Raw genomic sequence first — 14792 nt, forward strand, 5'->3', positions numbered from 1 at the left:
CTGTGTTGTCAGTTAGTGGCTCACCAGAAAGACGGATCTGCAACAACCTGCTGAAATAAGTGCTGTGTCTGTACGATCGCTGCACTTATAGAGGTAACACTGCTATATAACACCCTCCCGTCCCATTCAAAAAAATTGTATTATATATTTAGATATTTGAGTTTTTTAATAAATTATATTGGCCCGCCTAAAGTTTTTTTTTTATTTGGCCCGCTCCTGAAAAAGTTTGCCCATCACTGTCCTAGATCAACTTTAAAATTCAGTGTACAAATAAGCTATCAATATTTGTGAGCTACATGAAAAAACAGCCAGTATTTTCCTTATGTGCAAAATAATAAACTCATTTGCACCCCTTGCATTGCAACATGGTTTTGTCCAGAAAACTTGAGAAAGAAAACTTACTCAATTTTTTGCTTAACTTTCCTTAATGTATCAGGCCCAGTGACAAAAAAACATAAGAATGAGTCCTATTCAAGCTTGTTTAATGAGTGATTTTCATATTGCAGGCATCTGATAGTGACCACAGGTGAGTTCAGTTCCAAAGTGAAGGAGAATCACCTGCTTGAAATCTAATTATTTTCTAACTACTTCTAAAAGGTGCCAATAATTTGAAATGCCTATTTAAGGATTTATGTGTGGAATAAACTGCTAATTAGTGCAATTTTCTGAGTTTTGTGTTTTATTCCTCTGCAAACCAAAGAAATACAAACAGTATGTGCATACCAAAAATATTTTTAATTTCAACAACTTTCTGGCAACAGTTGTATGTGGGATGTATTTACATGTTATTCTGCATGCTGGGACAACAAACAATATATTCAAAGTTTTCGAAGTATGCTCATAGGCTTCTTGTGGTGGTGACCTGAGCAATTAAAATTTACTTTTTATTAAATGGATAGTGAGGTTTGTGAATACATGCATTATGATCTCTGCATATAAAGTGATTTAGTAATACAACATTTAGGAATATTAAATTACTTTCCACAAGGATGTTGTTTCACTCATCTGAACATCCATCAATGACTCCATCTCTCTTTCATAGGCTTCCTTCCTTATTTGTTAGGGATTGTCCATGCATTACACAACAAATGTTTCCTTTACACTCTTGTTAGTTTGTTGCCACTTATGACAAGAGAGTCCCTGAAGACGAAAGCACTTAAGCAGCAGGCCTGTGTGCTTATCATTAACTTTACACTTGCCTGAATGGGTTAATATACCTCAGGGCCAGACCGACCAATAAGAAGGGTTGTGGGAGGGCTGGGGCACCTTATATATATATCACCAGGAAAGTAGGGAGGGTACAGTCATCGACACGAGATCCCACCCACCCGCCCTAAAATTAAGGTTTGGTAGGTTGTATATGTGTTTTAACCATGCTCTTTTTTTCTGCGTCGCAGGGGAGGAAGGGCACTGCGGACAGCGGCTGATGAATACGGCGCTATCGCTGATTGGCCTCAGGCACTGCCCCTTGCGATGTAAAGTAACTCTGGATCCTTTTTGTGGGAGGGATCCTTGACGGTTGATAAGCAATAAGGGGGGTGGTCACCTGCCGCCAGATTTAGCGCCGGCCAAGCAGTCAGGCTTTAGACCCGGTTTGTTAAGTGGATGTTAAGGCCCAGTTGGCCGGTACCACACTTGGTTCTTAGTATCAGTCGTTTACTGTCCTGCAGTGCACTTTCTCCGCCACCAATTTACAGAGTATTAATGAACCGACCTAATTTTTTGCCAACTTACTCAAGTCTCTGTGTCGTTATTTTAGTTGTTAAGTTATATACAGTAATTTAAGGTTTAAGAAAGGTATGATTATATGCATCCAGGTTGGACTGCTTAATGCACATACATATTTAATAGAATGGTTCTGTGCTGCCTGTAAATCTTACAGATCTCAGTCCTATTTCTCTTATTTCCAGCCTGTCAACTACTGATTTGGGAACAGCAGAAGGAAGACAAAGAACGCAGAAAGGGCACACATCTCAATGTGCAGGGCACACATATCCGTGGTGTAATACACACATGCTGCAAATTCCAATAAAGAGTCAGCAACAACAGAGAGAAAGGCAGGGAATTGTGTACACCTGGGTTACTGTGCAAATGAGAAACATTAGTAGTGAATTAAGACAGCGTAATAAAGAACAAGTAGGGGGGAATAAAGTATAGATGGCTTTAAACTGGTATGAGGAATAGGAATAATAATGAAAGAGAGCAGAACGGGAAATCTATATTTTAGGGTCTGAATACATTACACCTACTACAGAAGGAATAAGACATGCAAAATTATAGACCAGAAAGTAAATCAGAAAATCCACAGTCCCGTTACAAAAATGTGTTTTTACAGTAATTTGTTTTCATTTTGGTTGGTATAAAATATTATTCCATTTTGAAAGGAGAAAAGGCAGTGCTTTCATTTTTACAAGTGACAGAATGAATGGGATAAAAGTAAAATAAAATGAATGAAATGACAGATGTGGATGCGTATTAAACAAGCTGGGACTACAGTGAGAGAGTTTACCTTAGTTACTGGGGCAGAACTGTATAAATTATCCAATACTCATCTACTTGAAAACCAACGGTAAACCCCAGAGAATATAGCAATAAAGACATATTTATTAAATCGACTGATATTGTGGTAACTTATGTATTAGGTATTTGCTAAACTTGTGTAAATTGATGCTTTGTATAACTTTCTATAAAATAATTTTTAATGCAGGTGTTGGCTGTGTATTGGTTGCCTACTATTCAAACCACTTTCAGATTGCAGAGTGACAAGTTATTACACACATATGCATATTGTAGGCATTCATAACTCAATGCAGGCTAGGTATGCCTCATTTTCTGCCCACATACAGAAACTAAATAATGCAGTATAACATACTTTAAGATCTTCAATGAGAAATAATCTGCTTGTCTGATGCTTCAGTTTATAGGTAAGTATCCGGCAGCTATTCAGCTGTTGCACAACAGTTACTCAAACCAGCATTATATGGTAACTATAGTGACGTCTTCTGCAGACGTGAGAAGGAGCCAAAGATCAGGATTGTCACTGAAGGCTCACTGTCTACAATAGACTTGCATGACCTACCGTGAACAATTACAGACAGGAAGACTCTCTAACACATGTGGGGACTGTAAACTTTAGGACAGGTAACCTATAGCAACAAGCCAGAGTCTAACTTTCATATTATTGTACAGTTTAGACCAGTGATTTGCTTACCTTCCAGCCTTTAAAAGGGCCGTATAGAGGAAGGAGGGAGAGCGCAGTGTATGCCCACCTCTTCCTCCTCCTCCAGTTAAGCTACTTGACCTCCATGTACAGTGCATGTACATTCTTCCTTATTCTCTGTTTTGTTATATACGATTGGCTGGGGGCTACTGGTGGCCAGCAGTCCGCCTGTTGTCCACCCCCGGTTTATACAATTAAAGAAAATGTCTGAGTGGTTGCTATGAGTTAGAACCACTTTTTTTTTTCTCTCCACCAGTTTTCATGAATATTCTCTATAGTATTATTTATTTGATTACATGATTATTGTTTTACATGATCTGGAAATAATAGCTAGTAGAACACTGAATGTGTGACCTTTCCAATGTCAGAGAGATCTCTTGACAATTTTCTAATGTGCACAGACTACCAGAGACTCCAAACTGGCAATGAGACTGATAAATGGGCTGTACATTCTCTTCCCTTTATACAGTACCATAGGTAAGCAATGATTTGACACATTCACACACTTAATTTATTTTTAGTTATCATCATTTAGCTCAGAGTTGTCTTCTATTGGGACACATGTCTGGCCCAGTGGTCTATACATGGACTTCCGGGTATCTTCCCAGGCAGTGCCCCTCCTACCGAAGCGACCCACTGGACGGATCCCACGGCCTGTGTACCACGATGGGTCAATGTCCGGATCTGTGACAAATAAAGCAGAATACGTATCAAAATGTAGAACGTATGTATCAATGTATTGTTTACTTTACTCTCAGTATGAACATTTATTCACATGTATATTCATGAATGTATAGTGACTGTCTGTATTTTTCTGTAAGCTAAGTATTATACAACATGTCCCTCTTTATGCAACAATGTATCATAATTAGGAATAGTAATGGTGGCCTATCATTGACATGGTAATAAAAAGGAAGCTGGAAATGGAAGGTACAGTAATGGGAGAGTTCATTTATCCGACCTGTGAAACTGATGTAGGCTGTGGTTTATGGAAACCTGGTTAGGACAGGGGCCAGCCCATCAGACACATCAGAACAGACTGGAGCTGGGTTTACTGTTTCTATTTTTGAGAGAGGATTTCACAGTGAATGTTTTTACATTTTTATCATCTAATTGTTTTAGGGATCTTTGTTAATGTCGCTCACTGGAACTGCAAATAGAGTGCACCGAATGCACACACAAGAGTTTTGAGGGAAAGCTGGACAGAATGAATGACAAATGGACATCCATGTCTATTCAGTGTTCACTCTGAATGGTCCTGTGTACTGCCAGTTCTTTTTTCATAAGGTTAAGTGATCCCTATTTGCAGTCTGAATTTATGACAGGCATAGTGTGGCCCTTATATATAAACAAACTGTGAGGACTGATATATGCTTAGATGGTATCAAGTACACAGTGATTGTTGTATATCCTAATATCTATCGCATAATAATATGAATAATGTATTTCTGTGTTCATTCTTAATTTAAATTTAATTTTGCCACTGTATAAATCATTGGTAAGACCTCATCTTGAATATGCAGTACAGTTCTGGGCACCACTCTATAAAAAAGATAATTTGGAACTAGAAAGGGTTCAGAGAAGGGCGACAAAATTGATAAAGGGTATGGAGTCATTAAGTTATGAGGAAGGGTTAGCCAGTTTAGGCATGTTTACTTTAGAAAAGAGGCGTCTAAGGGGAGATATGATTACTATGTACAAATACATTAGGGGTCAATACAGAGAGCTTTCATGGGAACTTTTTACCCCAAGGACCATACACAGGACACGTGGTCATCCCCTAAGGTTAGAGGAGAGGAAATTTCACAACCAGCAAAGGAAGGGGTTCTTTACAGTAAGGGCAGTCAAGATATGGAATTCATTGCCAGGGAAGGTTGTGATGGCAGATTCAATAGATATGTTTAAGAAAGGGTTAGACAAATTTTTAGCGGAAAGGTGTATCCAGGGATATGACCGTTAATTTAAAATAAAGGATAGTAGTGGATATAGGGTAAAATTGGATTGCAATATTGAGTCTGGGGGGATTTTCAAAATTGAAACAGATGGGCGGTTGCCTACTCTGGATTAATTTCAAATATAAGTGCAGGATCGCAGGAGATCCAAAATAGGTTGAACTTGATGGACTGGTGTCTTTTTTCAACCTCATCAACTATGTTACTATGTAAAAGAACTTTACAACAGAATATTTATAAAACATCATAAAAGCAAAGCAATGATAGACTCTCTTTATGAAACTGTCGGGGATGTTGGCACTGGAGAGGTTAAGGGTGAATGAAGGGCTAACAAGAGATAAGTAGTGCAGAAGATAACTGCAGTCAGACTAAAGATTACAGACACAGCACTTAATGTTTGGACACAACTATACATAATACATGTGCTGTTATTAGTGTGTTATCTGAGCAGTGGATTATTAATATTTATATTGTCCCATCCTGTGTGGGATTCATTCCATATGAGTTTAACTAGTTATCATCCACATGCCATTTATTCTCAGAGCATCGCAGTTAGGTGTCTTGGACATCCCTGTCAGAGTACAGTCTCAGAGCAGTGCAGGAGTTGGCATTTGCTATCCTCTAGTAACAAATATTTTGCTATGATTGCATAGTCCAGACAGTACATTTGTAAACACTGGCATTTACCAATATTTGTACCAAGAATTCCTTTGCGCTGTGTCCACTATAATTAAAAGTCTGTCAATACATACTGACACTATTCTAAAGGCTTCACACAGTAAATAGACAAAAAGAAATGGTGCATTAAGCTGTTTGTAATAATTGCATACGTATTACTGTGAATGCAAAGTATTTTACACACATGTATACTGAATATGTGCCTATAGTATGAAAGTGTGAGCATAGAGATATACATCACACATCAGCTGGCTAGACATTGATAATTACTGTGTATGTCTCCGTTCATGTAGAAGACTCAAATATTGTAGTTGTTAGATCCTAAATGTGTTTATTTTCAGTGTATAATATAAAGGGAGCTAAGTGACCTACTGTAAATAGTTGTAGGACAAATACATTTAGCATTTAAAGCCATATAAAGTTGAATATAGATATCCAATTAAGGGCTGTAATAATAAGGGCTGCAAAAAGAGCAAAAATAATTTTGCTCTTTTTTTTGTTCCTACATTATTATTAACCTCAATAACACTAATTTCCAGTCATTTCCAGACAATTTTGATCACCTCAATAGGGTATTGGGGGAATTGGAAACAATCATTTCCATACCCACACCCATTTCCATGCTTTTGCTAGCATTAAAAGATAGTTCTAGTAATATTATACTATTTTAATACACTTTCGGACAAAGACTGCAGCGAGCTGGCTGAATGCTAAGCGACAGAGCAACAACACAAACACACGGCAGTTCATAGTACATCTAGGAAACATTGCACACAGCAGTGGCAGAAAAAAAAAAGAAAAGTGGTGCAAGATAGAATTGTCCCTGGGACCTCCCACCCACCCTTATTTAAGATAAAATATTGAAAAGGACATGTAAAGTTTAACAATCCAAGCACTTCAGCGACAAAGAGTGCCATTTTTGTGGCTGAAGTGCTTGGTTTGTTTGGGCCCCCACAAAACAAGATAACAATGGGCTTAAGGCAGCTAAGCTAACAGTGCTGTCAATGAACTCTAACATTGCAGCGAGCTGCCTGGTTGCTCTGGCGATTAGTAATGGCACAAACATATGGCAGTTCATAACACATTTAGGAAACATTGTCACACAGCAGTGGCATAAAAGAAAAGTGATGCAAGATGGAGTTGTCCTTCGGAACTCCCACCCACCCTTATGTTGGATTGACATAATATGATTGATAGGCAGCAGAGTAGACAAAGTTATAAAGCCGACAATATAATAACATCAACAGTATTATGAGGGCATCAATTGCAATGTAGACAGTATTTATTAGGTTGACAATACAAATGTAGACAGTATTATCCCTAACTCTAACCCTGTCCCTACCCCTAGACCTGTCCCTATCTCTATCAATAGACCTGTCCCTATTCCTATCCCTAGACCTGTCCTTAACCATATCCCTAGCCCTATAATAATACTGTCCACATTTGAATAGTTTACCTAATCATACTTTGCACCATGTGAATTTGCGACCTAATAATACTGTTGAAACCCAAATTGTCGACTGCCTTACTGTTTTCTTTCAACTTGGCTTTTACACGTAAAAGTATTTGGGCCCTTTTTTATAATGACAAGGTCTTGTATCGTCATGACTGACCTTACAAGAAGATGGATCACTGACAGTTGCAGAACTATTACTCTTTCTAAGTCTTTCCATGCCACTGCGTGTGTAGAATGGCATGCTGGCAATTTTATTTTTTTCAGCACTTAACTTTGCCTGGATTACAGGTGTTTTTTTACATTTTTGTTTCCCTGACTTAAAACCACTATGCACTTTAACATAGGCTTTAGCACATGACATAGAGGGATTAGTATCATCATGACTGACACTGGAGAGTGACAAGAACAATGTGACTGAAGTCTGCAGAGTGAGAAAAACACAGCTACCCCTGTTTCTGTTTGACCAACTGCACTAAAACTGGAGAGTGACAAGAAGAATGTGACTGAAGACTGGAGAGTGACAAGAACACTGCTACCCCTGTTTCTGTGTGTCCAACAGCACTGAGACTGGAGAGTGACAAGAACAATGTGACTGAAGACTGGAGCGTGACAAGAACACTGCTACCACTCGTGTTCCTGTATGAGCAATGGCACAAAGCAATGTGACTGGAGAGTGACAAGGATGCTGCCACCCATCCTGTTTCTGTATGAGCTATGACACAGTAGAATGTCACTGGAGACTTTTAAAAACACTGCCAGCCCTATTATTACCATTTTGCTTTCAGCACTGAAAAATGCCACCTCTCCTGTTTCTGGGTGAGCTATGGCACACTACAATGTCACTGGAGCCCTTGAAGAACCCTGCCAGCTCTATAATTTGTCTTTCAGTACTGAAAACTGCCACCTCTAATGTTTCTGTGCAAGATATTTCACAGTACAATGTCACTGGAGACTGCCAAGAGCACTGCCACCCCTCCTCTTTCTTTTTCATTAATGACGCTGCCCAACTGCACTGGAGACTGCCAACAACCCTGCTACCCCTTCTGTGTGTCTCTGTGAAATGGCGCTGGATCTCCGTGGAGGGCCGCACTTATAGAATCCAAAAATCACAAGATCTGACGAGGCAACGATGATGTCTTGCCTCGTTTTTATTTCTGAGGGCGCGCAAAAGTACCAAAGTCACTCGGTACTCGGACCTGCGAAGTTCGGGTGGGCTTGGTTCTCGGAGAACCGCGCCCGAGTATCTCTAAAAAAAAAAAAAGATTAAGGCTGGTTACCCACTAAAAGATACATGCTATTACTAGAACTTTCTTTTAATGCTAGAAAAAGCATGGGAACGGGTGTGGGGATGGAAATGATTGTTTTCAATTCACCCTATACCCACTTCCGATTGTGGCTCTAGATGAGAGGACAGTAGCAGCATCGTTGTGTTCCGTGAAGTGAACAGAAGGGGGAGCAATGGAGAGTCACTAACATTAATCAGCCTGAAAAGGAATGTGAGTCATAAATATAAAGATTAGGGGGATGAGTATTAGTGGTGATCATTTGTGATCGTTTAAAATAAAATTGTGTGCTGATAGCGTATAATAATTAGTATTATAATTATGTATTATATAAATAATATATATAAAATAAAAGCACATAATTGTAGGATAGTAAGATAGAATAAAACTAAATGAAATATAATTTTAGGTTACTACAGCCATGTCCAGATAATTTCTCTACATAACTAGTTACAATGAGGGAATGACGGTTTTATTTGTGTATACTCCCACAAGTATTTTTTCTATGTTCTACGTTGACAGGACAGGTATGGGATCTCTTATCTGGAAATCTGTTACCAGAAAGAATAAAAAAAAGTAGCTAATTTCTGCCTTTCAGTAATAATTACACATTCACATGTTCACATATCCTCCTATAGTCATTGGGACAGGTAACACTAAAAAAGTTTAATAAGACGGTAAATGCCAGAAAATTCTAAATTACATGCATTCCAGATTTTAGTTCCCATACCTGTACATGATACATGTGAGCTGTATAACACATATAACAAATGCAGTTGGGTATGAACGCATGTGAAATAGGTACAAATAGATACAGATTCACATACCACTTCTCCTATGTGCTGCAGATGTCATTTTAGGGAACAGACCTAAAAACAATTTAACAATATTTTTAGTTGCAAATGACAGATGGAATGGTTTGTATATATAATAAAGGCCCAGAAAAAAAGATTGACGGTCAGTATTATATGTAACATACATTGAAAGCTCTTACATGAAGAATATACTGAATGGGCTCTTAAAATTTGTGTCATACAAGTATTTTAGGGTATATTGGTGAAATCAGCTCAACTAGCACAGCAAATAGAGTTTATTAAACCCTATGGAGTACACACCGAGAGTACACGGTAGTGTTCTTGGTAAAAGCTGGACGGGTATGAATACACGTCAATAAGACATGCTGCCTCCATGTCCGTCCAGTGTTGAGCTCTCATGTGTATTGCTGATGCATTCTTCATAGGGTTAAGTGATCCATAGTGGCCATGACAGGTAAAATGTTTTGACAAGGTCAGACTGAATCTACGATGGGTATAGTGTACATGTAAAGGTTGATAATCCCTGTACTGTATGCGCAAGTTCACTTTGTTACTACAGGAAAAGCAAAGAAGCTATCTCAAGGGCTACCTAGAATATTAACCAGTGATGGGCAATCTGATACACTTCAGAGGTCGCATAGTGGAGCCCTCTAAGCTACAAATGGGCTGCACATTACCCTTTATCTCAGTAATAGGGGGCCACAAATGAAGGCTCGGTGGGCCGCCTATACCCATCACTAATACAGACCATAAGTTGATTCTAAGGGGTAAATGTATCAATCTGAGAGTTTTCTGGCAGGTTTGAAAATCCAATCAGATGCTAGCTATCATTTATTTAGTACATTCTACAAAATGATAGCTAGAATCTGATTGGTTGCTATAGGCAACATCTCCACTTTTCAAACCCGCTGGAAAACTCTCAGCTTGATACATTTACCCCTAAGTATCTGTTGTTAGCAGAATAGTGAAAAGTGACAGGTCATTAACACTGGGAATAAAGAGCTGCAACTCCAACAAAGAAACAGAAAAATAGACTTTGGTGCAAATTGCTATACAAACAAAATAGCTGTGTACTGTGTGGTATGAAATATTAGGTTTAAACATAAAATAAATTATAAAGTTCTGTCTATAGTGTCCATTTAAGCATTTTGGAACTGTGCAGTATGAGAGCTATAACCCCCTATAACTCCCTATTGGATCACCTTGCAAACAACTGCATATGGTTTAGATACTTACTTCGAATGTCTAGAGAGGGCTGCAGTACCCTGCTTTGAGTCTCGGGTATGGCCAAGCACAGCAGCAGCAAGCAGGAAATAGAGGCACACACCAGTTTCATTCTATGTTTCTTGTACCCACTGACTGCAGGTAAAGTGCAGCAGGGCATCAGGAAGTCTGCAAGGGGAGTAGAGGATGACATGGATTCTTCTTTGGTGTTTTATAGACAGTTTTACGTATGACTACATGTTAGCCTTAGCTGCCACATCCTGCAGGTGGTTTAGTTGTGACTCCTATAGGAGGTTCAGGGGCATCTAAACTGGCATTGTGGGCTTCTATATTGCAACTTCATTGTCTGCACAGCACAGTTCAATGTATCAATATAGGAGCATTGTGTATTTAAACTACTGTTTTTATAACAATATTTTCATTGCAATAGGGTCATATCATACATTTTACAATATCTATTTACAGAACTGATGGCATTAGTTTTTATAGACTTGCGAGTTCTAGCATGTCCTGCCAGCCAAAGGTACCTGGCCTTAGCCAGTTGCTGATCAGCTCTTAATGAGCTGCAAATACTAATACTAATGTCCTGCCGGGCACACTGGGCATGCTGGAAATTGTAGTTCTATGGCAGCTGGAAAGCCGCATGTTTTTTTTACTGCTCTACATTGTCTTGACAAATTGTTAGATTATTAGACATGTACACTAGACAAGGTACTATATCATTGCTTGGTGTGTTTTTTTCAAAAGGCATTAAGATGCTAATTGTTAATAAAAAATAATTTATTCATACTTCCTTAAAAAATCATTGCAGACCAAGAAGATGAAGAAAATTACATAAATTGTAGGATAAGTAAGCAATAATAAACATACTGGAGATATCATTAGATTAATTCAGGAAAAGCAATTCACTGTGTATCAATCACAAACACTACATATTAAATAACTACATGATATGTATATGTCTTACTACTTAATAAGTTAGAATCAGATTCTCACAGTGCATCATTAATTACATCATAGTATACCCCTAACGCAGTATCAAAGATTTATTATATATATATATATATATATATATATATATATATATATATATACATACACATAATCTTAAGCATTAGTATTCATTGACACATCTTTCCATGCTACATTATCCAAACATTAGCTGATTAATTAACATAACAAGATTATAAACACATAGTAGCAGTCCAGTAATTGATATTACATATTAGCCCCAATTACTTAGTAGTTTTTCATCCTTCAATTTAAACAAACATTAATCTTTCGGGTACTGAGATTATAAAGCTATACTATTAGGAAAATGACGTGTTTTTTTTTTACTGTTAAATATAGGACACTGTTCTCAATGTACCAACAATAACATTTAAAGTTTACACTTTCTCTCTGTTTATTGATTTGGAATTACAATGAGTGCTGGTTCATTGTGTTTCTAAAAGAAAGTTAGGTCTCATTTAACTATTGCTCTACACACTCTGGCTGAGGCTACATAGGTTAATATCAACACAGTCTGTTAAGTAGTAATTAGCAGTAACAGTAACAATTTAGATGTTTTTATGCAAAATGTTATCTAAGCAAACCAGGTGCCAATTATGTGTAAATTTTATGTGTAAACACTCATAGTGTAAGTGTCCCTTTAAGGGTTGATACTTGTTCACACCATTGACTGTTCATTACTAATGTACATGCATACCTTACTCATTCCTACTGGTGTAGTATGTATGTTAGGGGGAAGAAGTGGTAACATTCTCTGAATAACAATGATAATGAAGAAACTTGATCAATCTTTAAAGCTTAGCTTTTTTGCCTTGTACATTTCACTTTGTTTCCCTACTCCCTAATGCCAAAATGATATTGTTAGGTTGACTTAGTTGGGAAATGAAGTATAATTCTTGTTATGGTGCTCTGTAAAAAGAATCAATGTTTATATTGAAAATCATTGCCATCCATGACAACATTACTGCATCCCTGATATATACAAAGCAAGTAACAGATGGTCATTAACCAATATACTCACAGTTTTTCGTGTTAGGGGGCACTTTCTCCCCAGCAGTCCTCCTCTGCCTGATCCCCTCATAATCTGGTTATATTAGCTGCCTGATTCCTGACGTCAGTAGCAGCCCCTCTTTTAGCACTCGCTTCTTCCCTTCACCTGCCTAGCCCCTAAATCCATTATGTTAATTTCTCTTTACCAACTCAAGCAGTGGCCTTTTATGACTCACATGTGACTCTTATCTTTTCAAGTTCCATTTACATCTTAATAAAGAAAGAGAAAGGCCAGGTCCTTTCTCATCACTTGGTATTAATGAGCATTTAAGATGTACGTTACACTTCCTTATGAGTTCATTTGCAGCACGCATTGTGTTCTTAGATATCCTACTTGCAAAATTTCTTCAAAGGGTTTATATAGTGATCCTGCAGCAAGGGCTGCCAAGAGGGAATTCAGGGCCTCCACACAACAACTTCATGGGGCCCCCCTTATATTTGAGCAGGTTAAAAAAACTTGCGCGGCGGCAGCTCAAAACTGTGAACTGAGTGTGTTGAAACGATTGGGGGCGTGACTATACATCATTGGGGTGTGGCTAGCAGGTGAAAAACGCTAGGCCAACCTCCTACAGAAAAAAACCCTGCATTATTGTGCACTCCTGACTTTCAGGACATCTAGCACCATAGTGTAGTATATAAAGAATGCAGTGTGTATATAAAGAGTTAATAATCTTGGCCTGCCCTTACATTCGGCAGAACAGTCACCAAAAATGGGATTTTCCCACTAGAATCACAACATTTCACAGACTGTCCTGCTCTCTCCTACCTGTTCTTGTCCCTTTCACCACCTGTGGCTGCTGGTTTCTTTAGTTGTGGCTTGTCTGGATCCTGGAAAGTTGGGGGCCCTATTTGAAAAAAAAATGGGTATATTTAGAAAATTCCAACCAGCCCAGGCGTTAAATTAATAGCACCCATGAGTAATAAATAGGCCTTCCTCCAACCCCCAACATAGCATTCCCATTTAATAAATAAACCTATTTCCCTCCCTGCAAACAGCCCCAGCAATAAATTAATAGCATTTACATTTCATAAATATACCTATTTTCCGCAACCATCACTGCCATTAAATAATTCATAGTCTCATTCAAAAAGAGAGCTCATTCTCCCCAAACTCACTCTCACATTCAATAGCCCCCAAATCACCCCATCTTTAATTAAGTCCTTACTATTAAATAGCCCCACCATCACCCCACAAACCAAATAGCAACCATTAATTAGCCACCCCCTACCTCACACACACATTGCCACAAGGCCCCTGTGCCATCACACACATATTACTGTGCCCCTTCATCATCACCACACTGTGCCTCCTTATGATCACGCTGTGCCACCTTATGATCATACTACACCCTCTATGCTGCTTTTCCCCTCTTTACCTGGCCCCCTTCATCACACTGTACCATACTGCTCCCACCCCCTTCTTCATCACACCATGCCTTTCCCCCCCTTTTTCATCACACTGTGCCTTCCCCCCTCTTTCATCACACTGTGCCTCCCCCCCTTTTTTCATCATACTTTGTGCCTTTCACACCCCCTTTTCATCACACTGTGCCTTTCTCTCCCCCTTTTTCATCACACTCTTGCCTATCTTCCCTCCTTTTCCATCACACTTTTCCTTCCCCCCTTCTTCATCACACTGTTCCTTTCTCTCCCCCCTTCTTCATCACACTATGCCCCCCCCCTTTATCATCACGCTGTGCTCCCCCCTCTTTTTCATCACACTGTGCCCCCCCTTTTCATCACTCTGTGCCTCCCCCCCTTTTTCATCACACTGTGCCTTCTACTCCCCTTTTTCATCACACTGTGCCTCCCCCCCTTTTCATCACACTGTGCTTTTCTGTTATCCTCCTCTAGCCTCCGTTTCTTTACTTACCTTTGTGTTAGCTTCTTTCATCTCTTTTCTTTTCTTCTCTTCTGTCTTCTTGCTTCTTGCTGGATCCTCTCTGCGCCGCTCCACACTGAATGTCGGGCATGACTTGATGATGTCACGCCCGACATTCAGTGTGAACGGAGGAGGGAAGAGGGACGCCGGCACCGCGATCACGTGAGTATATGTTTTGTTTGTTTTTTAACTACCCTGCTCCCCCCACCAACGAACGGGGC

At 39.0% G+C, this 14792-nt stretch overlaps 2 protein-coding genes across 2 annotated transcripts in view; one reads left to right on the plus strand and one right to left on the minus strand.

Moving 5' to 3' along the window:
- Positions 1 to 2706, plus strand: part of RAB17 (RAB17, member RAS oncogene family) — a 28941-nt gene extending 26235 nt beyond the window's left edge. The window contains 1 exon segment of the mRNA XM_075181387.1: positions 1911 to 2706. Coding sequence (XP_075037488.1) covers positions 1911 to 2032 — 122 coding nt within the window. The 3' untranslated portion in view covers positions 2033 to 2706.
- A 1002-nt stretch (positions 2707 to 3708) lies between these two features.
- Positions 3709 to 12818, minus strand: PRLH (prolactin releasing hormone). Its single transcript, XM_075180385.1, has 4 exons — positions 12661 to 12818; positions 10641 to 10796; positions 9417 to 9458; positions 3709 to 3904 (listed from the first exon to the last, which is right to left on the minus strand). Exons 2-4 carry the CDS (start codon positions 10786 to 10788, stop codon positions 3738 to 3740), a joined length of 357 nt encoding a protein of 118 aa, XP_075036486.1. The 5' UTR covers positions 10789 to 10796; positions 12661 to 12818; the 3' UTR covers positions 3709 to 3737.
- Positions 12819 to 14792: the final 1974 nt, after the last annotated feature.

The sequence above is a fragment of the Mixophyes fleayi genome, chromosome 7 (assembly GCF_038048845.1).
Source record: "Mixophyes fleayi isolate aMixFle1 chromosome 7, aMixFle1.hap1, whole genome shotgun sequence".
Lineage (NCBI taxonomy): Eukaryota > Metazoa > Chordata > Amphibia > Anura > Limnodynastidae > Mixophyes > Mixophyes fleayi.

Bases quoted from the DNA above. Each gene is read 5' to 3' on its own strand.
- PRLH (XM_075180385.1), bottom strand. From the start codon at position 10,788: ATGCCCTGCTGCACTTTACCTGCAGTCAGTGGGTACAAGAAACATAGA. The intron at 9,459-10,640 runs GTAAGTATCTAA...AATTGTTTTTAG, and splicing joins GCCCTCTCTAGACATTCGAA to GTCTGTTCCCTAAAATGACA. The intron at 3,905-9,416 runs GTATGTGAATCT...TATTTGTCACAG, and splicing joins TGCAGCACATAGGAGAAGTG to ATCCGGACATTGACCCATCG.